The following is a 25,817-nucleotide window of genomic DNA, read 5'->3' on the forward strand; positions in this document are numbered from 1 at the left end:
GATAGGGTTTCAGTTTGCAAAGGGGGAAAAGGCAGCAGCACAATCCCACGCAACGACCTAGAGACCCCCTACCACCACCTCCTAATATACTGTACAAGCAGAAAAGAAAAAAACTAATAGGCGTTCACAAGCACGCACGCACGCACGCACGGCGAGACTTTACCACAGACACCCCCCCATCAGAATTCCCCCCTTTAGTCAAGTTCCCCTCACCTCCTTGACGGGAGGAAATTTTTTGCGGCACTCCAAGCTGAGGGCCCGCAGGTCGCCCTGCATGTTTTCCAGCAGTTTCTTCACGGCCTCAGGACTGCTAGTCCCGGCCATGGCTCCGCCGTGTTGTAAAGACAGCAACAGCAGGAGAAATAGCGAAGGGAGGCCGACAAATGGCAGGCTGGGCGAGCCAGCGTTGTCGTCTTTTGTGGTGGCGCTCTGAGGCAAAAAAATCCCGGGTAAAACCACAGTCCGCTCAAGCAAGCAAACAGATAGGCAGAACCCTCCACGACCGCCCCTGCCGCGTCCACGTCCGCTCCAGCTCCCACAATGCTCCGCCACACGTCAGCCCCGTTTCCGTACGCAGAGGCCGGGGGAAGGGGCGGAGCTGGGAGGGCCCGGCCTCAGCTGCTGAGACCAAGGAATGGCAAGTCCTACGCGTTCTGGCGGGATAGGAAATGCTTCGCGTCTTAGAAGGTGCCACGGGGTATTCCTCGGGGGCAGATGAGGTGACAGTGCTTGGACTGAATTTGAGCCGGGACTCAGTTCTGGAACAGATGAAGAATTTGTTTTCTCAGAACACGTACAGTTTGTTTTCCTCACAACACCATTCTATTCTAAATTCACCACTTCTCTTGTTAGTCTCCTTGCAAATGATGCGGAAGGATTCCAGGTCCCCAGGAGGCGACTCCAAGGCAGGCCTCAGCATCGCTCTTTCTGGAAATTAACGCTTGTTTTCTTGTATCATCAGCCCTGACTCGACTTTTCTTTTTAAGATCCCATCCCTACAACCACATATCACAGATTTGCCCAATCAAAACAAAGCAAAGGAAAACAAGTGTAGGGTTACCCGTTATTTTCTTACAACTCAATCCTATGTGTACTTAGAAGTAAAGCCTAATGAGTTCAGTGGGGCTTACACACCAGTAAATGGATACAGGATTACAATCATGTAGTATTAGGATCAACACCACCACCCATAGCTATCAGGCGTTCCCTATCACAAACTCAAAATTGTGTGGGATGTTTCCCCATTTTTTTTTAAAAAATGACATTTTTAGCTGTTTATTTTAAGGCCGGTGTTGTATCTCACGGTCTGCTTTATCATACTAGTATTAGTTTCCACCTTTTAACACAATTTTTGTTAACAAAGCTGTCCAGCACTTAAGCAACTCCAAATTCCAACAGCAGATGCCAGCAAGGGAAGTCTTTCTGCCATTGTGGGATGAATAACTTACAGCCAACTAGCCCCACTGCTTTACCCTAGCTTGAAGGCATATAACAACAACAAGCAAGACGAGACTTGCCTCCCTCATGGGTTGAATGAGATCTAGCTGTTCAGTCTTTCTCCTTTGTGGCAGAGGGCAAAACCAAGGAAGACCAAATCTGAAGGTAGGAAATACCACCAGAGTAATCCTGTCACCCTAAAAATATTTCTTGAATATAACTTTTTATTGTGAGATTTCTTGTAAACAGGACATAAGCATTCTAAGTACATTCCTGTAGTTTTCTCACTTTAACATTAGGTGTATTTACAGAAGGTACTATCCATGTTTAGACAGGTGTTGCTATATACACAACCACAATTGCTCTACGGAAGCCTTCTCTTGCTTCTTTAAAGGGGGAGTTGGCAGCTGTCCCATGTTTTAAGGTATGCATTCCTTATGCCAAGATACTACAGCCCTACAACGTGCACTTAGTGGAGCAGATTATAGAATAAGCAGCTTTGGCAATACTATAAAGTACCATATGATTTCTTCTTGAGCAACTGGCAGTAGGCCTAGGGAGCAGTTTGCCTCACAAAGAAGCTCAGCATAGTTTTCTGGAGGCTCTCTTTTATGCACCTCGTTTACTTTTCTGCTTGAGAAAGGATTCTTTCCCACACTGCAAAATTTGGAATATTGCAAAATATAAATGTCAAGAGCATGTTTTTAAAAATGTACACAAGACTCAGCAGAGAGCTGGGTTTATCTTTGTTTCCCTGGCAAGCATACATTAGGTGTAGGCCAAAATATGTTGCTCTACTAAAGTATGGAGAAAAAAAGCAAAGGATTCTTTTTATCCATCTCCTCCCAATTATGAACAGCAATAGAAACGTAAGAATTCTCATGTACTAGCTGATTCTTATGTGCAGGCCAGGGGGATGGTAGACTTGACCAAAGCCTCTCCTGCAGTTCACACTAGAGCCTTGATTTGCAGCTTACTACAGCATAAGGCAATGAAGGAAATGCTACTGATTCTTCTTCAGTTCAGTTAATAGCCTGACAGATGGCATGACAATGACTTAACACACACAAAAATTAAGAACCACCATGTCAGAGCAACCATACTGTAAGACAGGTACATGATGAGGACTGTATTTATGCACGTGATTGATTAAAGCATCTGCCTTTAGCATGACTACTCACATGCTTAAAATAAGTAGCCTCTAAAATAATGTACTGTAAGTATAATATCCTGCCATGTAGCCCTTAATTATACCTTGTTATCCAATCCTAAATGTATGCAGAGGAAAGACACACAACTACTTAGTAAGGAAATACAGATGATGCAAGCATATTATATAGATAAAATAATGGTTTCTGATTTTGCTCAGTTGAAAAATGCTGCTTTTCAGAATACAAACTAATACACATTAAATAAAATGGGATGGTAAATGAAACTTGGAATGTGTTTACTAACTCTTTGCTGGTGGTGAACAGCTGTAGTTATAGGAACATGCAATGTTTATATGTGCGCGCACACAGATGCATGCAGTGGTTTTAACTGTATTGAGAATTGTGAGAAACCAAAATATCACCACAGTTTTGAAATCTGGCTGAAATCAGTGTAAGTTCTGAAAGGCTCAGCCTGCCATCTTGATTCAAAATGGTATCCAATTGTATCCAAAAATAAATGAAAACCTGCTCCTTGGAACCATCATACCAAATTTGGTTATGATATCTTAAGAGGTATCCAAATGCACAGTTAAGAACTATCCAAAATATATAGTAGATTATTCTAAAGTGTCCTGAGATCATTTAATGAAGGGCATTAAAAAAATATTCTAAATCAAAACATGTTCATTACATGAAAAATTAGTATTGTCTGAGATCCCACAAAATCAAAAGTATCAACAGCACTGTTGTCCATGCACTAATAACTTCCAGGTGGGTTATTGTAATGCACTCTATGTGGGGCTGCCCTTGAAGTTGGTTCAGAAGCTGCATTTTTGCACCAGCACAGCTGCTCACTGGGGCAGGGTATTGCCAACATGTTCCACCACTGTTGAAAGAATTGTACTGGCTGACCATTAACTACCGGGCCAAGTTCAAGGTGCTGGTTTTGGCATACAAAGCCCTATGCAGCTTGGGATCAGGATACCTGAAAGATTATCTTACCCCATTAACTACTCAGTTCATCACTGCACTCTACATGTGAGGGCCTCCTGCAGATACCATCTCATGAGGAGGTCTGTTCTGCACAACATAGGAAGTGGACCTTTTGTGTGTGGCACCTCCCCTTTGGAATTCCCTTCCCTTTAATATTAGATAGGCACCATCTCTATTATTTTCGGTGCCTATTGAAGACCTTCCTCTTTGAACAAGTCTTTTAAGTAGAAACCTTATTGCAGTCTATGTTGGCATTATCTTTTTTTAGATGTTTTTAAAACTTTTTTTTAAAAAAGCTGTTTTTAACTTTTAAAATATTTTTACAGATCTTTTGTTTTAATATGCTTTGAAGTCGTTTGTTGTTAAGATGCTTCAGAGTGTTTTTAGTGTTTTTGTTTGCCGCTCTGGACTGCTTCTAGGAGGAAGGGTGGGATATAAATTTAATAAATAAATAAAATCAAGTCCAATCTACCACTAAAAGGCAGCAATATCAACATTAGCCCACCCACTAATCAACCAGTATCATTCAGCAACATCTTGACAGACAGACATAGGTTCCCCAGTGCTTATGTAAGCCAATCTCTAATATCTTCTGCATGAAATACTATCTTTGCTCTATTTCTATAAGCATCCTAGTAGTTCATCTTAGCACAGTTCTAGAATTCATGCATCCTTGAATACAGGTGATTAAAACTGAAAACAACTCCAGATATCTCCCTTGTGCCTCATACAGATAGCTGTAATACTTAAAATAATACTCTTGTAAAATACTGGAAATACTTAACAGTGTTATGGAATTTAAAATTTGCTTTCTTTAGGGCAAACTGGTACTTAATCATTTATTGTATGATCAACCCAATTATCTTGTTTCTTTCATTACTAGTTTCCAATACTACTAAAAATTTGTTGGAAATGTTTTCACCCCCTTCCATCACTTACAGAAGGCAACACCATTCATTTATCCTTGGATTAATCCAGGACTAGATCTAAACAATGTTCATGCACTATTACTAATTCATCCATAGACATGCATGGAAAGAATCCACAATGTTTCACAGAATTTGGTAAGTCAAAAGCTTTTCTGTCTCTGGCGTATTTCTATATTACACAGCAAATCATATTCCTACTTTATTGTTCATTTAGGCTTGTTCAGAAGCAGAATGTGGGCTGAAGTCAGGCAGGTATATGTTGCATGCTGTTTGATCATACCTAATGCATGAACTCTCCAAAAGGTAACCAGAACCAGTTCTGAGAAAGGGGTAGAGGAAATGGTATACTTAAGTTTGGTGAAGTGAACAGAGGGAAAATATTGCTAAACAAAGTGCAGGAGTTTCCCCATCCAAGAGTAAAACCAACTATTAGACTGGAGTTTGTGGTATAGACTAATATTTGGGATACAGCTCAAGATAGTTCTTAGTTCCTTATTTGTAGTACCTAGTTTAGAGGTGCAGATGCAATCATGAACTGGGATCTGAAAAGCTCAGTACTCTGAAATAAGATTTGTCCAATCCAACTCATTCATCCATATAACCAGGATACTGTTGCCTAAGATACGGTAAAACGACCAATGCTTCATTTGCTTTTAGGAACTATGCCCCAAGAATCTTACTAATTTTTCTACAAGTAAAGGGACTAGAACCCAGTAGAACAAGTTTGGGGCTACTCCAAAATAATACCTTCCCATTCTAGTGGTATGCCACAAGTTACCCAAACAGCATGTTCCATTTCAAGCTTAATTTTGATGCAAAGTGATCACAAACATGGTGCTCTCAAGAATCACTTTGGTTACAGCTCAATTCCTATATTGATCATAGGCAATAACAGGAATGAAAAATAAGTAGATGAAGTGGTTAATAAAAGAACACCACTTTTACAAATTATTACAACAGGCAAAAAGAAAAGTGAATGAAAATTAGATGTCATTATTATGATCATGGTAGCATGATAGTTTTCAACAGAAAAAAGCAAGGCTGTTATTTTTCTATGACAGCTGGAAAGGAAGCTATTGTCCCAGGGAAAGTTTCTGATTTGTGCGAGTTTTGGGATTGTCAGAAACCAGTAGGTGAGAGTCTCTTTAGCTCAAACATTATCTGCCTGTCAAATGCCAGTGTTGCTCCATATGGTGCCTGAATTTTTTCTTGATTGACTGCCTTGGAGTTCCAAAGTTATAGGTAAGGACAACAGGAAATGGACAACACAATCTAGCCATCTTTTGAGGAAGCACATTGGTGCGAGATGGCCTCATATTCCAATACAAACTGGATACAAAGATCTACTGATTATGAAACAATATTCCCTTTGCAGTTTAATGGAAAATATGGATTGGCTTTAAAAAATCATTAAAAAAACATGGGCAGAGCAATCCTGTGGAGGTCACTGGGAGGGGGTGTGCAAGGGAAGAAGAGTTTGTGCTGGAATAATCACACTCAAACTGTTGGCCTCATACCAGCCTGGGTTGAAGGGTGGGGGTGGCTTTCCCCTTTTTCCTCTCCCTTTTTTTGTATTTAGTCATCCTTTTTATTTTTCCTCCTAATGGTTTCAATTTGAGGGAAAATATCTGCAGGACTGGTGTCATTTTTCTCCCTTGTCAAGGCCATGTCAGAAGAAAAGGACAGCTTTTGGATCCTTTGAACGCAATCCACCACCACCCTTAATGCCCCTTTTTATGTCATACTGCCGAAGTTATAGTGGCAGAGCTAGGACTGGGAAGGGCAGCTATGAGAGAACTAGAAAAGGTCCTCAAATGCAAAGATGTTATCACTGAACGCTAAAGTCAGGATCATTCACACCATGGTATTCCCAGTCTCCTATGTATGGATATGAAAGTTGGACAGTGAAAAAAGTGGATAAGAGAAAAATCAATTCCTTTGAAATGTGGTGTTGGAGGAGAACTTTGTGGATACCATGGACGGCGAAAAAGACAAATAATTGGGTGTTAAAACAAATTAAACCAGAACTGTCACTAGAAACTAAAATGACGAAACTGAGGTTATATTACTTTGGACACATAATGGGGAGACAGGATTCACTAGAAAACACAATAATGCTGGGAAAAACAGAAGGGAGTAGAAGAAGAGGAAGGCCAAACAAGAGATGGATTGATTCCATAAAGGAAGTCACAGACCTGAACTTACAAGATCTGAACAGGGTGATTCAAGACATGCTCTTGGAGGTCACTGATTCATAGGGTTGCCATAAGTCGTAATCAACTTGAAGGCACATAACAACGACAATAAACAAAGACCTCTGGTGGCAGATCTTCCTCTCTGCCCATAGACAGGAAGAGCCACAGGATCCAGCAACCCTTCAGCCACTGCTCCTTGGAACATAGGATTGTTCTCTTAACTAGTTACCATTTCGTTTGATGATCTGTCCTAAACAGGATATAGAATGGTTAAAAACGAAATTCAACATTGAAATACACCTAAAAACAAATTCAAATTATAGTCCGTTTATAATGGTAAGACTTTCTTATTATTACATAAGTAAAATAAGACAGTATGGTTGTCGCTTCATCTTAACCTATGTGCCCCGCTATTCTAAATAAGGGAAGTGGATATGTCTGGAAAAGTACTTTTTGTAGTGGGAGGCTGAAAGTACTAATATACCTAAAAATAATATTATACCCTGTCCAACCAATACAGCATGTGGTGTCTATACACAATATAAAAGAAACCTCTAATAGAATCTGGCTAGAAGACACCCTTCCCCTCAAGGCTTTGTTAAAAATAGATTATAGAAATATTAGTATGACTCTACACTGTAGAGTCTATAGCACAAAAAGATTGTATAAATCATTTTAGAACCACAGACATGTACTTTATATGTAATCTAAACACTTCCCAATTAAAAGCAAGCAATCATTCAAATTTTAAAGACTTGCATCTGTGTTCCACCACATGTGCAGCCCACATGCCACTTGCCTGTGTGAACTGTCCCTAATCAAACATCAAGCAGGAAAACAAACTATCCCAAGGACCTGAAAACTACAATAATAATTATTTGTATTTATAAATAATATAGCAACAATAAAAACAGACCAGTTATGCTGGCAAAAACCAACTGGCTTCAAGTGGAATATACTAATGGAAGACAAGTGACCTATCATCTTTTTATTCAACCTCTGTGGAATTTTAAACTCATTAAAAAGGTCATAGTGCAGCCCCTTCAAGGTTGTACAACAGGTGTGGGGCATGAAGACCATTCAGATATTCAACCCCCTCATGCATTCTGAAGAGTCTAGGAAGGACTATGCCCACTTGCTTTGCCGAAATGTTTGTCAACTTTTGGAATTGCTATCAACCTCTTTCAGTACTTCCAGATGGCTAAACTTGGTAGTTACAGGTATTTTTACCACCAATTAGTGTCCTTTTTACAGCCCATGGTAAAATAAGATACATGACAACATGTGATGATCTATTCCCAAAGACGTCTGATAAGAAACTGAAAAGACTAAATAAGGCCTTGAAGAGCTTTATTGAAATTTTTATAAATAAAACATGCGCATTTCAAATGTAAACCCAAGTGAACTCAAGTGCAGACAATTTTTAACCTCTGTCATGCAGGAGGCTAGCTTACATTTAAAAAAACAGAAAGCAGCTTTAAAATACCAGGATGAAACACCAGCTTTTAATATCAAAGTATAAAGCAAAGCCATGTCCACAAACCTAATTTTATCCTGGTCAAATGCAATTTTAAACTTTTAAATGCTAACATAAATAAATAATTTACCAAAATGTGCACTCACAGAGTGAACTTTATTTACAATACACAATTTATAACTTATTGTATTTGATTAGTTCAAGTGAAGATCATACTTTTTGCTTTAACAATGGTGGGACTTCAGGTAGTAGATATGTGAAGTGTGCCTCCACACTGAGGGAGTTCCTATCAAAGGCAGTATTGTATATGAATCAACAATACGTTCTTCCAACTATATCAAAGGGAAAGCAGCAAATAAAAAATGTTTCAAACTGTTACACTTATTTTTGGCATCCCAGACTCCTTGAACACAGTTAATTAAAAATCCAATTCAAGGTATGTATGTTTTATCTACTTACTGTACAGGTTCTGACTCTTGAACATGCAAATGCCAATTCTTCTATTATAAGTTACCTTTTTGAGATAAGATGTAAGGCTTTGGTGAATTCCACCAAGAACGCACATAAAAATTAACAGACCTACCTTTAAACCAGTTGCCCATTAACAATTTGAAGGCAAGTTATATGGAAAACTCATCTAAGATTGATGCACAGTCATTACTATGAATACAGTATACTGTTAAAAATCGGACCCTATTACACTGTATGTAGTTTGCAAATTGCCAAACTACCAAGAACGGGGGACGGGCGGAGGGACTTACAGCACAATTAAAAATTTTGGACTGACACCAGATTAAAGTTACGCACATCTTATAAGCAAGGTAACAAGAATTATGTTTACAAAGTAGATCCAACAAGCAATGAGGGATACTTACATTTAATTGAAAAATTCAACTCCTTAATGCAGCATGAAATCCAGAACCTGTTCCACAGCAGCAATACGATGAACATAATATTCTGGAAGATTACTTATACCACAAAAGGTTAAAACACCTTTTCCAAGTTATTTTCTATCATGATTAGGTTGCTTTTTAATCAACACTTATTTCAGGGATAAACTTGAAAATTTGGTGTTGCAAGAATACTGCTGCACTTATGAGTCACATATACTGGGCAAATCAATGTTTGTTACAGGTATATGGACACACCCATCCAAAAATACAGTAATATTCTTGTGGTGTTACACAAAGACCAAATCCACAAATTGTTGATATTAACTTGCATCCAAAACAAAGAAACCATAATTCATTGAAACTGCAGCAGAAACTGTAAAGGGATTTATTTGTGATTTCCTATATATAGCTTGTGAATACAAGATTGTAAAGGTATTAAGAGTCGAATTCTGTTAATATTTTCATTGTGTTTCACTTCAAGTACTGCGCAAGTTAAAATGTAATAAGGATTTACATTCTGTCATCTGAAATTTCCCATCTCAGATTTTATTTTTAATTTGGTGGATAATTTCAATGTTTCAACAGATATATCCCACAAGAAAGTTTTTCTCTGTATGGCTTCTAGGTCTTCCATTAGTTGGTGTGCATACAATTTTCATTTTCTATATCATTGTCATTCTCAGTACTGTCTTCATCACTCTCTAATGGGATGCCTGTGGCAGCAGATGCACCTTGTTTTGTTTCCCGGTCAAGAGGGAAAAAGCCAGTTCCGCTGATTGTGTCCTGTCTCTGGTAGAACAGCACATATGCTGCTTTAGACTGCAAAATAAGGAACAATGTTTTAATATTTATTATCATCAAAGCCACACCTTCCATTATTTCCAGTTCCATTAGTTTTCACAGACTGAAAAACAAGGGGCAAAAAGATATTCTGGGATGCAGTGACATTTTCAGAGATAATTTGAATATTTTGTACAGTAGGGCCCCACTCATACAGTGGGTTATGTTCCGGACCCCTGCTGTAAAGCAAAAACCGCTGTAAAGCGGAACCCATTGAATAGAATAGCGTGCGATGCCCAAAAACCGCCATAAAAGCAGAACAAGTGCCATATGAGTGGGGCTTTAGTCTAATTGCATCTAACTGAGACCGCTGTATTAGTGAATTGCTGTAAAGTGAAGCGCTGTAAAGCGGAGCCCTACTGTACTGGTTTTCAATACAGCACCCAAATTCATGTTTATGAACTAAAATCATTAATCCTTTCTACTTTTCTCTACTGAATAATATAACATTCATTTGGTAAGTTTTTTAAATTTTGAAGCTTGTTTCTCAAGTCAAAGTGCTAAGCTCTACCTACTTTTTGCCATACTGTTTTGTATCATACTGTAAATCAGCATGGGCAGACTTCAGGCTTGTGGGATCTATTTTGCTTTTTAAATAGAACCTCAAGATCCACCAACTGAAGTTAAGTACAAAAGACATAATTACATTTAAAGAATTCTGAGACTGGACATTTGTTTTGAATTCTAGAACAGAGCTCATAGTTCTACTCCTACACAAAAATCCACTCCTGGTTACTCCCCTTTCTTCAGTTAAGCAATATAATTTAGGGATGGGCGGGGTAATTTTGTCATTGCCATTGATATGTTGGGAGTCAGAAATCCATGCCAATCTTCACCTACAGCCACACCACCCTGAAAGCACCTGATTCCGTCAAATCTCAAAAGTTAAGCAGGGTTGGGCCTGGTTAGTACTTGGATGGGAAAAATCCATGCCAATCTTCATATCACCCAGAAATTTACCAGAAGATTCCTATATACCTCCTGCCCATCCTTGCTGTATTCTTAATAAAATACTTATGCAAGTCTGTGTTAGATCTAGTTTTTACAAAAACAAAATATACTTGCCACTATTTGTGCCTCAGATGCAGTGGACACACTACTGTCATCAAAGTAGTACCATTTCCCATCGTCTTTGTTTTTTGCAAAAGCAGTGTCTAGGATAGGGAGAGAATGATTTATCTTAACATGTTGATAATAGGCCATAATAATAATAAAAAGGTATCATCTTACATATAAGGTAAGTTACTTACAATGCCCTCCTCCCATGCCTCCATAGTGGTTTGAAACAGCAATCAAATTATAGCAGCAAGGCCCAGCATTTGGATTAATAAGGAACTCTGACATATCCAAATCACTGTTTTAAAGAAAAGATCTCCTTAATTCTGGATTTATATTCAATAATTATACATTATATTTTCCTTCAATACAAATGAGACAAAGCAATCACTTCAAACCTTATGCAAAGCAACAAATGAATTTCTTTTAATTGGGTTCCATCAAGGCCTTTTCACATACACTAACATTTATTGGGTGTCCTTGTCAAAGAAGAAAAAAATAGGAGGAGCCAGATGGTGTAGCGGTAGAGTGTCAGACCAGGACTGGAAAGAATACAGCCAAATCCTCAATCAGCTCACTTGGGTTGTTGTGAATATAAAATTGGGGTCTAAGAAAACCATGTATGCTACCTTGAGTTCCTCAGAGGAATTATATAAAAACACTAATATAATCCTCAAATAATCAATGCTTTATTCACATAGGAAGCTGTCTCAGAGGTATTTTTTACTCCAAGTAACACTATCAGTACTTTCTTCTAATAAGGTTTACTGGGGCCATAACTGAAAATTAATGAGATATAATTCCACATAAAATGCATTTAAATTGAGAGTGATAACACTATACATTACTCTCTGGGGAATTATATGGAGAGAAACTACCCAGCATAGTATCCCATGCCCAGGGAAACATGGCTCACTTTTAATTTGGAAGAAGTGACGAGCAGACTGTGCAACATCTGTGACGGCTTATGCAACACCACTGAAAAAGTCATAGCGGCAGTAACCTTGAGTGTAAACAAGGTAAATGCAATGCATACTAAATGAATTATTTTTTCAGGGAAGCTGAAAAATATGGTTTGTTATGTCCACAATAAGTGGAGATGTTCACAATAAGTTAAGCCTACATAACCAGTGAATTTAGTTCTCTCTTGAAAGTATACTTAACATTACATAAAAAATCCAGGAAAGCTAAATACTCAATTGACTTTTATATGATTCTCTTACTTTATAGGGAAGTCAACCAAAGTATCCAACTTATCTCTCATATATCTGCTGTAAGAAAAACGTTTTAGATGCACTACCAATACTGGTGGCAGTGACCACAAATCTAGTTTTTTGGTAGCTTGCTGATGTTCTTTACAGTTTGGGCAATACCTACAAAGAAAAAAAGTTTCATGTTAAAACATTCAGATACAGTGAAGTTAAAACATTATACAATTAATGTTTGTACATGACTGAGTAAAGTTCATCTTAGCAATCAATATGAAGATATCCTTTGGATCGGGGTGGGGAACCTGCGGCACTCTAGATAACTTCCATCAGCTTCTGCTAGCATGGTAAGAATTCAACACCATCTAGAGGGGCACATGGTCTACACCTCTGCTTAATATTCTCTATTTCATAAACATATTATTTCACATTTTTTTACTCTCGTGATAGTAGCAGCCACATCTGGAGAAGTACACTGCTTTCATTTCTTCTGAAGCCTATGAAAATTGAATGCTCTGCTATTCCTAATATGGAAAGGGTAAATGAATACGCAGTTGCAGCTCTTTTAAACGTAAGTTCTCTCTTGACTGCAAATTCACTTTAGCTCAACCTTCACCAATTTGGTGCCATCCAGATATTTTTAACTACAACTCCCATCAGCCCCAGCCAGCACAGGAGCTGATGGGAGCTATAGTCCAGAACATCTGAAGGGCACCAAGTTGGTAAAGGCTGCTCTAGCTATTATGTGTATCTATGAAAGGAGATACAGGCAGGCCCCGCTTATACGGCAGGTTCTATTCCGGACTGCCGCCGCAAAGCGGATATCGCTGTAAAGCGGAACCCATTGATGATAATGGGGCACGTCGCACAAAAATGACATCAAAATGGCGCACGACGGAAAAAAACACCGTAAAAGCAGAACAAGCGCCTTAATGCGGGGACTTTCCCTAATTGAAAGCTGCCGCATTAGTGAATCGCTGTAAAGCGGAGCCCTACTGTACTATTTTTCTCAAGGGCTACAAAAACATATGTGGCAAGTTCCGTTTATGATTAAAGTATTTGCAGATTCAAGGCCCTCATTTTCAAACCACCATGCACACCAAGTAAGGAATTATACTGAACGGTATATAAGTGCCTTCATGTAATAGTCAAGAATTCAAATGGTAGGTTTAGGTTTCCATATTAAATACCAATTTGGAGAGTAAGTACAAACTGTGTCATGTCTCCAGTGATGATCTAAGCAGAATACCAGGAAGTACCTGCCAAAATTTGATAAACCACTTCAGCACATCTACTGCATTTTTGTTCTTACCACGGATCTTCAGCACCTAGCTTTTCCTTTGTTGTGAACAATTCAATGCAATCTTTTAATTTCACAAAGGGCTTTTTTGGAGGTCTATATTCCACACTTTCATGTTTTTCAAAATCCTAAAGAGAAGTATTTCTTGAGTTAAGAGAACAAATAAAACAAAACTCATTTTAGTTATGTTGTCTTACTGTAACAAGGACCATAATCTCCCATATCTGGAAAGCTAACCCAAATGAAAAATACACTTTAGCTACTACTGAACTGTTTAAAATACTTCTGAAAGAATTTACTGTCCGCTAAGGATAGTGTCATTTTGCCCTGTTTTGGTATTTGCATGATTTGGAATGGGGGAGGCATTTGGGGCAAATCACAAAATGGAATGAAGGGGGGATGGTACAAAGTGATTTGTGCCATTTTAAGTAAGAGGGGGCATACTATAGTGGAAGGGGGCTGTTTCTCCCCTCATTTCTTTCACTTTTGGTATAGTAGCTAGATCAGAGATCTCTTCCTATCTTCCTTCCTGTGTAGTGGCAGCAGCTTTGAAAAGGTGCAAGAAAGGGAAGAAGCCTCTCTGCTACTACCATGATAAGCCCCCTCCCCTAAACCTCTTTGGGGGTCAGATTGTGGTCCCCAAGATGGATGCCCCCAATTTGGCACCTCTGAATAGGGTGGTGAATTAAGGATGGCTGTTTTGTCCACTTCTAAATACACTGTGCAACCAGAACAACATATTTTAAAAAATCACATACCTCAGCGGCATTTTCATCAAAGTATCTTTTTTTAAATTCAGGATCCCAATCCAAAGCCAAGAAAGATCTTTCTAAACAAGAGAGTAGAAGCCTCCTTTAACAATACTGCATTTAGTTTAATAAAATTTATTACAGTTAGCTCATAACATATTTAAATGGCTGCCATGAGTTCTAAAAATTATTGTTTTTAATGCCTGTTACTTTATGAATAGTTTAGTTTTGCATTTGCTTTCATCACTTATGGAATATTAATGTTTATCCTTTGTTGCACATTGCCCTGGGCTCTGTTTGAAGAAAGATGATGTATAAATACAACAAATAAAAATAAAAAGAATCACCTTGGGTTGGATAGTCAAAAAACCATCCACAGGACTCCAACTAGCAGAAAGGAAGGCAATTTTTGCCAATTTCCCCTTCAGCCTCCACTTCTGCCCCCAAATGATGCTCTGGAGAGTAAGAGTCAGAGTCCCTATGAAACAGCATGGGAAATGGCACTGGGGCCTGCAGGGGTAAGGAAAAACATTTCCCCTTCCTCAAAGCAGGAGCCTCCACCAGATTTTGAGCTCTTCCATTTGTGGAAGGAAAAGCCTGGATCCAACCCAACAATGACTGATACACTGTTTTTAAACTCACTTTTTTAAACATAAGGCAACTGAATCACAGATGTTATCATGGAAGTATTCACTACATATAACGCAATCACTCAGCTATGGCCAGTCAACTATAAAGAGTTGCCTAAAATGACCAATACCTGCTGCTTGCCAAGTGTAGTATTTGCATATTAATTCTAATATACCATAAACAGTATTCAGCCTAGGCATCAGCTGCAACCCTACTATAGCCTATCCTCAGTTACCCATTCTCAGGTAACTGTTCGGAAACTAAAGTTAGTTCATAACAGTTACAACACTGTTAACTGAGACTAAACATTATGACTGTATTATGACTGTACTTCACCAACAGAGCTTGATCCCAGTCCATTTTTTCGCCCAAGTCAAGTGCTTGTTTTAACTTTTGAAGTCTTTCACAACTTGAGACTAGGACACCGAACAATCACCTGTCCCCACATGTGCCGGCCTATACAGGATCTTTACTAGAAGCCCTTTTCTAGGTTCCCCTACTGTCCAGAAGATAGTAGGCAATTATTGGGAAAAGGCCCTTCTTGGTAGTGGCATCCTGATTGTGGAATGCTCTTCCCAGAGAAGCTTGTCTGGTGGCTGGACTAATGTCGTTTCGGCACCAGGCTAAGGCCTTTCTATTCTAGAGGAGGGTCTTTTTTGTTGCAGCACCAACTATGTGGAATGCCCTCCCTGCTAGATTAGACGGACACGTTTTGGGGTGCTTTCACTGACTGTTAAAGGCCCATCTGTTTACCATGACCTTCCCAGACCACTAGCACTAGATTCCTTGGTATTGTGATGTTTCACTGATGACCGTGGTTTTATTCAATTTGTAAGGTATTTATATCATGAACCATTTTGTTATTGTCACAAATAAAAAGCAGTACAGAAATGTTTTAAAATTTCTTCAAGCTTTTTAATAAAAGTTGTTTTATCTCTGTGAGGTGCTTCTCTCCATAGTTTCAGGTCCTACTTTTATTCTGCAGTGTTTTTGTTTTAAAATGTTATTTCTTTGATTTTATACTGTATGGTGCCCTAGGAATTTATTTGAAGCAGAGGACATAAATTCCTATGTAGAAATAATAAAAAAAGATTTGGGTAGACCCAACATAGTTTAAAAACTCATTTATATTTTGGGAATGGAATTAAAGAAGTCCCCAGTGCTTTTTTATATCACTGACCATAGTAGCATTCTGGACCATCTTGCCAGAGTAGGATTTGGAGGCATAGTCTTATGGGAGCTCTGGTTCATTCTTGAGGGATGGGTACAGATGGTGATGTTGGGAGACTGCTGCATCAAGCCCATGGATGCTGGCTTTTGGGGTGTATCAGAGTTCCATCTTGCTTCCCATGATTTTTTAAATCTATATGAATCCACTGGGAGGGGCAATCTGGAGGTTTGGGCTGAGATGCCACCAATATGCAAACAACACACATCTCTACTTCTTGTTTCCATCTCTAATCCCAGGGATGCAGTGATAAGTTTAAACAAGTGTCTGGAGGCAGTTCTAGGATGGATCAGAACAAACAAACTTAAATCCAGAAAAGACATAAGTACTTTTGGTTGGGAAGACCACTGATTTGGATAGAGGTTTGAAATTGATTTTGGATGGGGTTGCACTCTCCCTGAAGAATCAGATATACAGCATGGGGCAATTCCTGAGCCCAGTGTTATCTACGGAGGCACAGGTGAACTCAGTGACAAGGGGTGTTTTATTAGCTTAGGGATATTTTGCTAGTTGCAGCCTTATCTGGAGAAAGCAGGCCTGTTCTGAGCTACACATGTGCTAATTACATCTAGACTACTGTAATGCTTTCTATGTAGGACTTGCAGGGTTAAGCAGTTTGATCATAATAAACCTATTTTGCACCTGTTGCACAGATAACCCATTTGTTTCTGGGCTCAATTTAAAACACTAGTACTAACCTTTAAAATCATGAAAGGTTCAGGACCACGTTATCTGAAGGACCACCTACAGCTATCTAAACCTCCATATGCCTTAAAATCAGTCTCAGAGGCCTGCTCTTTGGCCTGCCACTATGCTCAGACTGGCAGGTACCAACCACAGGGCTTTTCAGTAGTGCACTTGTGAAGTTCCCTTTCTCAAGAACTCTGCTTGGCCTCATCTCTTGTGGCCTTTAAGTAGTCCCTAAATACTTTCTTATTCCAAACTTTTTTTGTTTTGTTTTACTGCTGGTCCTCTATATTTGATTTTATCTGACACTGCTTTTATTATATGTTTGTTCAATTGTTTTGATCTTAACCTCTTTAATGTATGCAGCCTTGTGGAATGTGGCCGAAAACTTACCATCTAGCCTAAGTTGCCTGTCATCAAATCGAATATGCCTGGTATCATCTTTAACATAATTGATGTCAGTATTGCCTAAACAGTTAAACTGGAATGTGAACAATCGTTTTTTGTGCCCTATAAGTTGATCCTTGCAGGAATCCTCTGTGCATAACCCATTCTCAGAATCATTATCTCCTCCAACAGAGTCTTCTGACTGACTGTTTTCATTTTCAGAAGGAAGTTCCTGATCTTGGCTGGATTCATCATCTTGTTCATCTGTTTCCATTTCACCTGGGATGTAGGATATAGCAATATTGCCTATCATTTACACAGAATTTAACACATACATTATTATGCATTAGTGAATAGAAGCCAATATAATACAGAACCATGGCTATAAGTCTGAAAGTCTCCCTGGTCTCCAGGGAAGTTCTTGGCATACACCAGAGCAGTAAAGCACGATTTGGATCTGCCACTGCCACTGCCACTGCCCCCCCCCACACACACGCACCACTAAAAGAGCTGTTCAACTTGCTCTTTCAACAAAAAGTTGGCCGTCACTTCAGGTTCTCTACTTGGCTCCTGCTTGGTGCTGCTCCATTCTCATCTTCGCTCCAGAGCAGATTGAACAACCCTGCAAGCCCATTGTCCTAGGTAAGGAAATGTGGATTGCTTTAGACCCATAAAAGTTAGGTCCACATTGCAGGAACAGACAGGAGACCCAAAAGTGCAAGTTACATATTTCAGTGTCTTTGGGAAGTAAAAGTTGAAGCGTAGAACAGCTTCACATCTCCTTCTGATGAGATTTTACATTTACTCTATCAATGTACACAAATAAATCTACTCTAAGCAACCAAAAGTTTCTTTAGAGTTAAGAGGAAGTTCAAACATACACACATCACTTGTTTATTCTCAGCCAAATGTGTGAACTGTCCCCCAATGATATAAATGTTCTACCTGGGCAATTAATCTGTGATGTATCATTCACACTTACAAGCCATCACTCAATACTACTGCCAATAAATGGTAAATCAATATATGTCAACCAGCCTCCCAGATTTCTTTAAATGTGCTGGAATTGTGCACTTAAGAGCCACTCTCTCAAGGAGGTACAAGTTGCAAGAGAGCTCTGTTTGACAAAATTTCAGATCATCCGTGCTAAGAAGTAACAAAGAAGAAAACCTGAACCCAATAAAATAGACATATTACTAGGCCCTTAAACTCTGGTGGCCGTACTGTGCCAAATTCTGTAACTGTTGCATCACTGAACTACTGCAATGCAGTCTATATGGGGCTGCCCTTAAAAGTCTGGTTTAGAAGCTGCAGCTATGCAGAATGCAGCGCCACAGCTGCTCACCAGGGTGGCATATCATGAGCATGTAACCCCTTTGCTGAAGAATTTGCTACTGAACCAGGTTTAAAGTTTTTCTGTTAGCTTGTAAAGCCCCCAAAAACCTGGGACCAAGAGGGCTTTCACAACTGATCTGCTCACTGAGATCAGCAGATGAGGCTCTCTTGTTGGTACTACAGCCACTGGTGTTCCATCTTGCACCCACTCAGGAGATCTTTTCCCGTAATGGTGCCATCCCTTTGGAACAGCCTCCCATCAAAGATTAGACATGAACAAACTGTATATCGTTTTCTCACATGCTTAAAACATATTTGTTCAAACAAGCATTTTCTGATCAGTGATGCAGCCTCCACACACAATTGTCAGATTGCACAAATATTACTGTTTTATAGTACATATGTATGTGTGTATACACACACACACACAATTCTATGTTGTACACTGCTTTAGGTATTTTTAATATAAAGCGGAATATAAACATTTTAAAATAAAATAAGGAATTATTATACAAATGTAACATACATTCTCAGCCACACTGTTAAGGACTGAATGATACTGTAGACTTGTTCCATGGAAATCCTACTCAGTTCCACAATTGCACCGTAGTTTAAGAATTCATCAAGCACTGCCTATGTAATTTCAAGCTCAATATTATTAATATCAACACCTAGGCTTGTGCAGTATGTCCACAAAATCAATGAATGCACACAGCCCTGGCTTTTTACTTTATCAGGTAAAATGGCACTGTAATGTTTATAACACTGCAGTTTCTCTAGAGTAAACCCCTTTTCAAAATAAACAAAACATCCTGCTATGATATGAAAAATGCAAAAGTTAGTATCTTAATCCAAGGGTTGCAAACATTTTTGGACCAGAGGGGTTATTTCAAATTTTGAGGGAGTGCTAGAGGTACCAGTCACAAAATGGCTGCCATGGGAGTATGGCATAACATAAAATGGCTGCCTTGGGGCATGTCATAACAAAAAATTAGAGTAGTTATGGTGAACCTTTCCCCATAATTTTATATCCATAGTAGGAAAGGGTTGATCTGCCAAATTTCTGTCTGCCATACAGCAGTTAAAGGCACAAGAACCCTGTTTTTCCCAATGCCAACCCTAAACCAAAGCCTAGGCTGCCATCCTGTGCCCACTTAATTGGAAGCCCCATTACACACAAAGAGACTTACTTCTGAGTAGAAATGTATACCACTGCACTGTAAGTTAATTATATAGTGAATTCTTAATGAGTCCCTGGTCTTTAACCCTCTGCAAAGTTTTCACATTTGCTTTTGGGAGGGAAGGGAATTCTTTAACATTCACCCACACTTATTGTTTAGTAGTATTTGTAGAAAATAACTAGTAGGCACAACCTAATCTTAGTGAACTCAGCACAGGAAATAAGTATCCTGGTTGCTAGGGAAAAGGAAGGGGAAACTATGGAGACTGCACGGACTAGAAAAAAAAGTCAGAAGGAGGATAGAGATGGCAAAACAGCAGATCTTTGGGATCCCAGGGATTCCTATTGCCTGGTGTCCAACAATTCGCTTATCAATCTCTGACTTCACTCAATGGCTACTCATTGGCTGACAGATAGGAAAAGCTGACTCATTTCACAAAAATGGTTCAGAAGATACCTGCACATTTTCCTCCATACCTTTATTTCTCGGATTGCTAGAGACTTCTTCAAAAAACTGAAAGTTCAGATTCTGAGCTATCTGCTGGGGGCACCACTGAAACCCTTTACAGGTGACATGGAACCTGTGGGTGATGGCTTGACAACCCACGCCTTATTCCAGATGAACTACACACTAACATATAAATTAAAAACATATCGAATAAAATATGCAAATTAGGGAATGGCTACATCATCAGTTTCAAGCATCCGTTCAACTTAGGCTTGCAGGTGCACTCTTCAGAATCTGCATATTATTATCATTATTCGAGAGTCTAGTGCTCCTACAGCTGTTATATCAGAACAGCAACTCCCACAATGACAGGCTAGTGGCAAAATAAAGCAGGATTTAAAACAAAGCAGATTTTAGAGCACCTCCAAAAACTAAATCAAAGGTTTAGGTGGCTATCTGTAATTCAAGCCTTACTTGGGGATCCTTCTTCATGAATTCCATTTGGGCCATTACCATTGATACTGTTGTCCTTGCAGCACTGCAAGGATGCTTCAGTGTCTTCCGCTTCAGTAGAAGTTTTCACATATCGGCTGAAAACACACCAATTGTTACACAAACTTAATTTTATATTTCTTCTCTTTTAAAAAAAATGTTCACTAGTATTTTCCAAAGTAATTCATCAGCAAAACTGAACACAACAAAACAAGGTAATGCACAATATAGTTTTTTCCCCATTCACATGGTGAGACAGTGATCCTTCTTCATAAAGCTGAGTAAGAGGGAACTGACAAACAGCCATTATCATAGAAACACAAGAATCCACTATACCAAGGGGTGCTTCCCAAAAATTGTACTTCTTAAAACCTTATTCTGGGGATGGATGGATGGCCAGGCAGATGCAGGATTACAGTTGCTTATTTTATATATTTTAAAAATAAAAATAATATTCTACAACAAATATGCTTATTCAAAAGTAAATGCATTTGGCAGCAGGGCAGAAGAAGCAACCTCTATTTTATTCCTGTGGTCATGATGGTGATATGATTTATGTGAACCTAAAATGCAAAACTGCACATGCTTAGAGTATTTACTTTTTTAAATTAGGGTTGGCAAACTGTTGTTTTTTTTTAGAGCTCCAACGTATCAGGAATGTAGAAGCAATAAAGCATGCAACGGTGGTAGTGTGGTAGTAGGAAGAAGAGAAATATTATTTGTGTGCTTCAAACATGAAATAACAGATGTCCATCTAAAGTGCCCCGCCCCCGTAAAACAATTTATTCTGGGACCTAGGATTACCTAGCTGCACCACTAGTATTACTGCACTATTGATTTCCAGTTGTCCTAAATAAGCAAAGGCTCACACAACCATAAGGGCTCCACGTACAGTCTTCAAAAACTTTCAGGTTTATTACTTGAATAATCCAAAATTATAAACAAAAATGGTTAATTATAAGGATGGCAATAGTATGCAGTCCCAGACAAAAACCTCTGATCCTCCCTGTTAGCACTAGGTTGTACCAGAGTCCAGATTATTTAACACATCCCTGTATTTTCTTCGTGGAGTCCAGGTTTGTGATGTCCAAATACGTAACATACTTTTTCACTGCAATTAGGAGCGCATTCACAGCATTTTTCTTGCATACTTACCACATTCTCAGAAGCAGAATATTATACAGCTTATCTTCAGTATTGTTTCTAGGCACTGCTATAAGGAAAGGTTGACCAAAATGTGTGGAGCCACTATGGTGGCTGTAACTGCTGTGCCGAAACTTTTCCCTTAAACAAACTGGAATTACAATTTGCTCTGTATCTTCGGTTCTGTTGATGCCAATTTCAAATCTAAAGCAGCAAACACACACATACACACAAAAATTAAACAAAGCCATATCTTTAAGTAATTCTGCTAAGCAGTCTTTTAATAGAGTAATCCACATGAAATTCAAAAGAAAAAGAATACTGTTCAGATTATATTTCTTCTGTACTTACACATAAATGTCATCACGCTCCATAATACTACTCAGATTTTCATCCATTGCAAATATCCTATGGAACCTATGATTGTATATATCAGTAACTATCATCTAAACAGAAATAAAATTCATATCATTTAAATTTGCTTAGACAGACAGATAACATTATAAGTTATCTACAATTACTAGAAACATCATACCTTATCTGCAGCAACACCGGATAAAGTTGACAATGCTGTGCAGAGATCCTGTATATTTCCAATTTTTGGAACTACTACTTTGTACTATAAAAATAAAATACAAATACTGTTATTCTTAAGAAACAGGGAAGACAACTTAATACAACTTCAAATTTTACATATTTAAGTGACTAGAAATACTCCCTATGAGGAGGAAGAGTGCCCTCTAAGGGATATCTGGTTGAGGAGATTCATTAATATAAGTAAGGCGGATTATGTATATGTCTGAGATTCAAACTGAAGAATTCCACACTTAAAGAAAATAATTTTGGTTACAACCAAATGGTTCAACTAGTCTTTTTTGGTGGGGAGGAAAATTTCTTAGGATCTCAACAACCAGAGATAAGGCAGGCAAACCTATAATTAGCCAAACTAAGGGCTTATCCAAACAGAGCGGGATAATCCACGGTTTCCATATTCGGTTTGTCATCTGATAGTCCTCACTTTGCCTTTTAGTTCGCTCTTTCCCAATTAAAAAAAACTCTTTTTTGCACCCGCACACGCAGCGGTAAGACCCCTACATTCTTTTTGCTTTTTCCAAGCTCTGCCTCTAAAACCTCCCCTTATCAACCAATTGGTCAGCAAAAAAATTACATATGCTCCTCTCCCCCTTTGCAACGAAGCACAATATGGCTGTAAAGGAGTTCTCGCCTGGGAAGGAAAGGCTGCTGGTCGGTTTCACGCCTGCCTTCCCACGGAGAATGAAACTGACACCCTTTTCTTGTTTGCATTTGCAATATTACACTTAAACGAATGTATGCTTTTCTGCCTTTGTTGATATTTAAGGAGATACACATGCTGGCAATGCACTTATTTCTCCAAAAAAGCAAGAAACGTGTGTCCCCCCCTTCTCCCTTTCCTTCCCACAGAGAATGAAATTGACAAAGCTTTCTGGAGCAGCCTTGAAACCGACCAGAAGCTCTTTTCTTGTTTGCATTTGGGATATTACACTTAAAGGAATGTATGCTTTTCTGATTTGAAGCAAACTCCTCAGCAAGTAGAATGAAATTGACAAGACTTTCAGAGGCAGGCTGAAACCGACCACCCCCTCCTTTCTCACTTGCTGTGCATTGCAGATCTCACCCAGAGTGGCCACCCAGTTTGCAGGCTGGCAAAAAATAAAATGCATCTGCGCAGTACTTGCAGACCCCCCCCCAACACCCCACCATTGCAATGATTGGTTCAATTTTCCCGGGCTTATTCTCGCACATGTGCAAAAGTGCAAATACGTGATTGGCTGGAATGAGGAGAAGGGGCAAGGGGAAACACCCAAGAACCGCGCATCAGCTGTAAAGTCCGTGGTATTGCATCCTAACTCCTGAAGGCACAGCGAATGATTCCCGATTTTAAACAGCAAATTGCATTTTTGCCGGTATTGCAAGGAGCGGATTTAACCCACGAAAATGCGTAACAGCGCCAGACGTCATTTGGACGACCAAATAATAATGAACACACATAACGGGTGTGTCACACATTTTGCAGTCGTCTGGATGAGCCCTAAGTGTCATTCATGTCAAATGATAAGTGCTGATTTAATATTCACATTTTGGAACACAATTGGTTAAAGTAAACTCAGCCAAACAAGAGATGGATTGATTCCATAAAGGAAGCCACAGACTTGAACTTACAAGATCTGAACAGGGTGGTTTATAACAAATGCTATTGGAGATCACTGACTCGTAGGGTCGTCATAAGTTGTAAGCGGCTTGAAGACACATAATGCACACAGCTTTCAAAACAATCCTCCCCCAAGATATCTAGAAGTTGGTGCAAGTAATATCTATATACAGCTAGAAATGATACTTTGCTATAAATCTACACATTATTTCCCTTTTAAAATAATTTTTGTATACTATCAGGTCAGTGGCCTTTAACATAGTGAGATAAGGGTGACCCAGGAGCCCAGTACACCAATTTCCAATAGCCTTCTCCCTCCATCTCAAGTGCAACATTACGACTATCCCCTGCAACACTCTCACAAGCTACGTCCCACTGCATATCTAAATCTCAAACCTGTCATCTTCCAATTTGCATTTTATTTCTTGCCTTCCAAACACACATAACCCTTTCCCAGCATATAGTAAAGCATCACCATCTTCCTTCATTATTGATTTAACTTATAACCATGCCCTACCATCTACTCGTTCATCTGACAGTTCCCCCAACTCCCCCCTTTTGTGTTTATACATCCAGTCTCATTCTGTGTCTGTCTTTATTTAATGCCTCGAGAAGATAATTTGTCAAACAAGTCAATTTAATGAGCAAAGCAGATATTCATAAATGCAGAAAATAAATACATGCCCTTAGTCTGCACTATTTTGACTGCACTATTTATAACATAACAGGACTTTGGCATAACTTGGATTTGTATTTTGGGAAGAAAAAACTTCACTCTAACAGTTAAGGGGCAACAGCAGCCATTTGTTAAAACTTTGTGAACAAGGTTGAAAGCACCTTAGAGCCACTCTACCTTTCTTGAAGAGGTCGTGCCGGCATTGACTCTGCACTCTCTCATAACTGCTAATATTTGATATTTAAAAGAGTTAGATTTAGGCCCACCATCACTTAGGTCATGGGAAAGTTGTTTCTAAGACCTATTCCTGTCTGTGTGGCATCAGGCAAGTCCCAAGTATAGTCCTCCCATCTTTAAATTAAGAACAACAGTGATCTACCTTACAAATCTGCAAGAAGGGCAAATCCAAGGATTATACACCCCTTGAAAATTTTAAATGCTATATAAGAACTAGTCACCATGTTCAAACACCAGCCCAGTTTAATATTCCCCAATCTGTTTGTCAGATTGCTCCCCCATTATGCTGTTTCCTTGGTTTCCTCTTCTCTTATTTCCCTCATCTCTGTGTCATCGTCAGCTTTCTACAATCTTCTTGTTCTCTTCTCTTTTTCCCTTCTACTTTATTTCCTTCCTATTGTTTTATACTATTTATGAACATACCACTTCTTTTTCTCTCCCCCCTCACTGCTTAACAGCATGTTAAGAAGCTTATTTTAAGCCCACATCCAGCACTGCTTTGTTGTGTCCATCCTGCATATCAAATATGGCTCCCATCTGATGCTACCTATTTTGTAAGGTTGTTTTAGCATTTTATTATGTTTAGCTGTCCTGTGCTCCAGAAAGTAGGAAAGGTGGCATAAAAAACATGGAATATATAAATATGAAGTTGTAAATCAATTTCCCACTGCAATTTCAAGGGATGAAAAATATCACTCCTCAGAGACATAGAAAGGAACACAAGTTAGGAGAGTTAAATTCAGGAAAGAAAGTGCTGACAGTTGCTTTCTCAAACATTTGTGAATCAGATCTCATTCCCCTAGTTACCTCTTTGCAATCTTTATAGCAGCCATAGGTCCAGTTCAGATGTCACAGCCAACCAAGGTTTGACCACTGGAACTGAGCTACAGGCTCACTCTCCTCTCTTCAAACACAATGATTCCCTCTCCTACTTCGTGGCCCATGGTAACCTCAG

General features: G+C 39.0%; 2 protein-coding genes across 11 annotated transcripts in view; both read right to left on the bottom strand.

The window, feature by feature from the left end:
* MON2 (MON2 homolog, regulator of endosome-to-Golgi trafficking) overlaps positions 1-615 on the bottom strand; it is a 165,064-nt gene extending 164,449 nt beyond the window's left edge. For 2 of the 4 annotated variants that reach the window (XM_061639850.1, XM_061639849.1), the window contains exon 1: positions 214-614. In XM_061639850.1, the coding sequence (XP_061495834.1) occupies positions 214-324 (111 nt within the window). In that variant the 5' untranslated portion in view covers positions 325-614. Of the gene's footprint in view, positions 1-213 lie in introns of all 4 variants that reach the window. The other 2 variants (XM_061639851.1, XM_061639852.1) reach the window with 2 other exon arrangements.
* An 8,829-nt stretch (positions 616-9,444) lies between these two features.
* USP15 (ubiquitin specific peptidase 15) overlaps positions 9,445-25,817 on the bottom strand; it is an 89,799-nt gene continuing 73,426 nt past the window's right edge. For all 7 annotated transcript variants that reach the window (XM_061639857.1, XM_061639858.1, XM_061639860.1 and 4 more), the window contains 11 exons: positions 22,294-22,377; positions 22,110-22,204; positions 21,771-21,962; positions 20,598-20,713; positions 17,167-17,439; positions 14,238-14,308; positions 13,492-13,607; positions 12,195-12,344; positions 11,166-11,269; positions 10,981-11,069; positions 9,445-9,894 (listed from right to left, as the gene is read on the bottom strand). In XM_061639857.1, coding sequence (XP_061495841.1) covers positions 9,709-9,894; positions 10,981-11,069; positions 11,166-11,269; positions 12,195-12,344; positions 13,492-13,607; positions 14,238-14,308; positions 17,167-17,439; positions 20,598-20,713; positions 21,771-21,962; positions 22,110-22,204; positions 22,294-22,377 — 1,476 coding nt within the window. In that variant the 3' untranslated portion in view covers positions 9,445-9,708. The remainder of the gene's footprint in view (positions 9,895-10,980; positions 11,070-11,165; positions 11,270-12,194; positions 12,345-13,491; positions 13,608-14,237; positions 14,309-17,166; positions 17,440-20,597; positions 20,714-21,770; positions 21,963-22,109; positions 22,205-22,293; positions 22,378-25,817) is intronic.

This window comes from Rhineura floridana, chromosome 8 (assembly GCF_030035675.1).
Source record: "Rhineura floridana isolate rRhiFlo1 chromosome 8, rRhiFlo1.hap2, whole genome shotgun sequence".
In the NCBI taxonomy this organism is placed as follows: domain Eukaryota; kingdom Metazoa; phylum Chordata; class Lepidosauria; order Squamata; family Rhineuridae; genus Rhineura; species Rhineura floridana.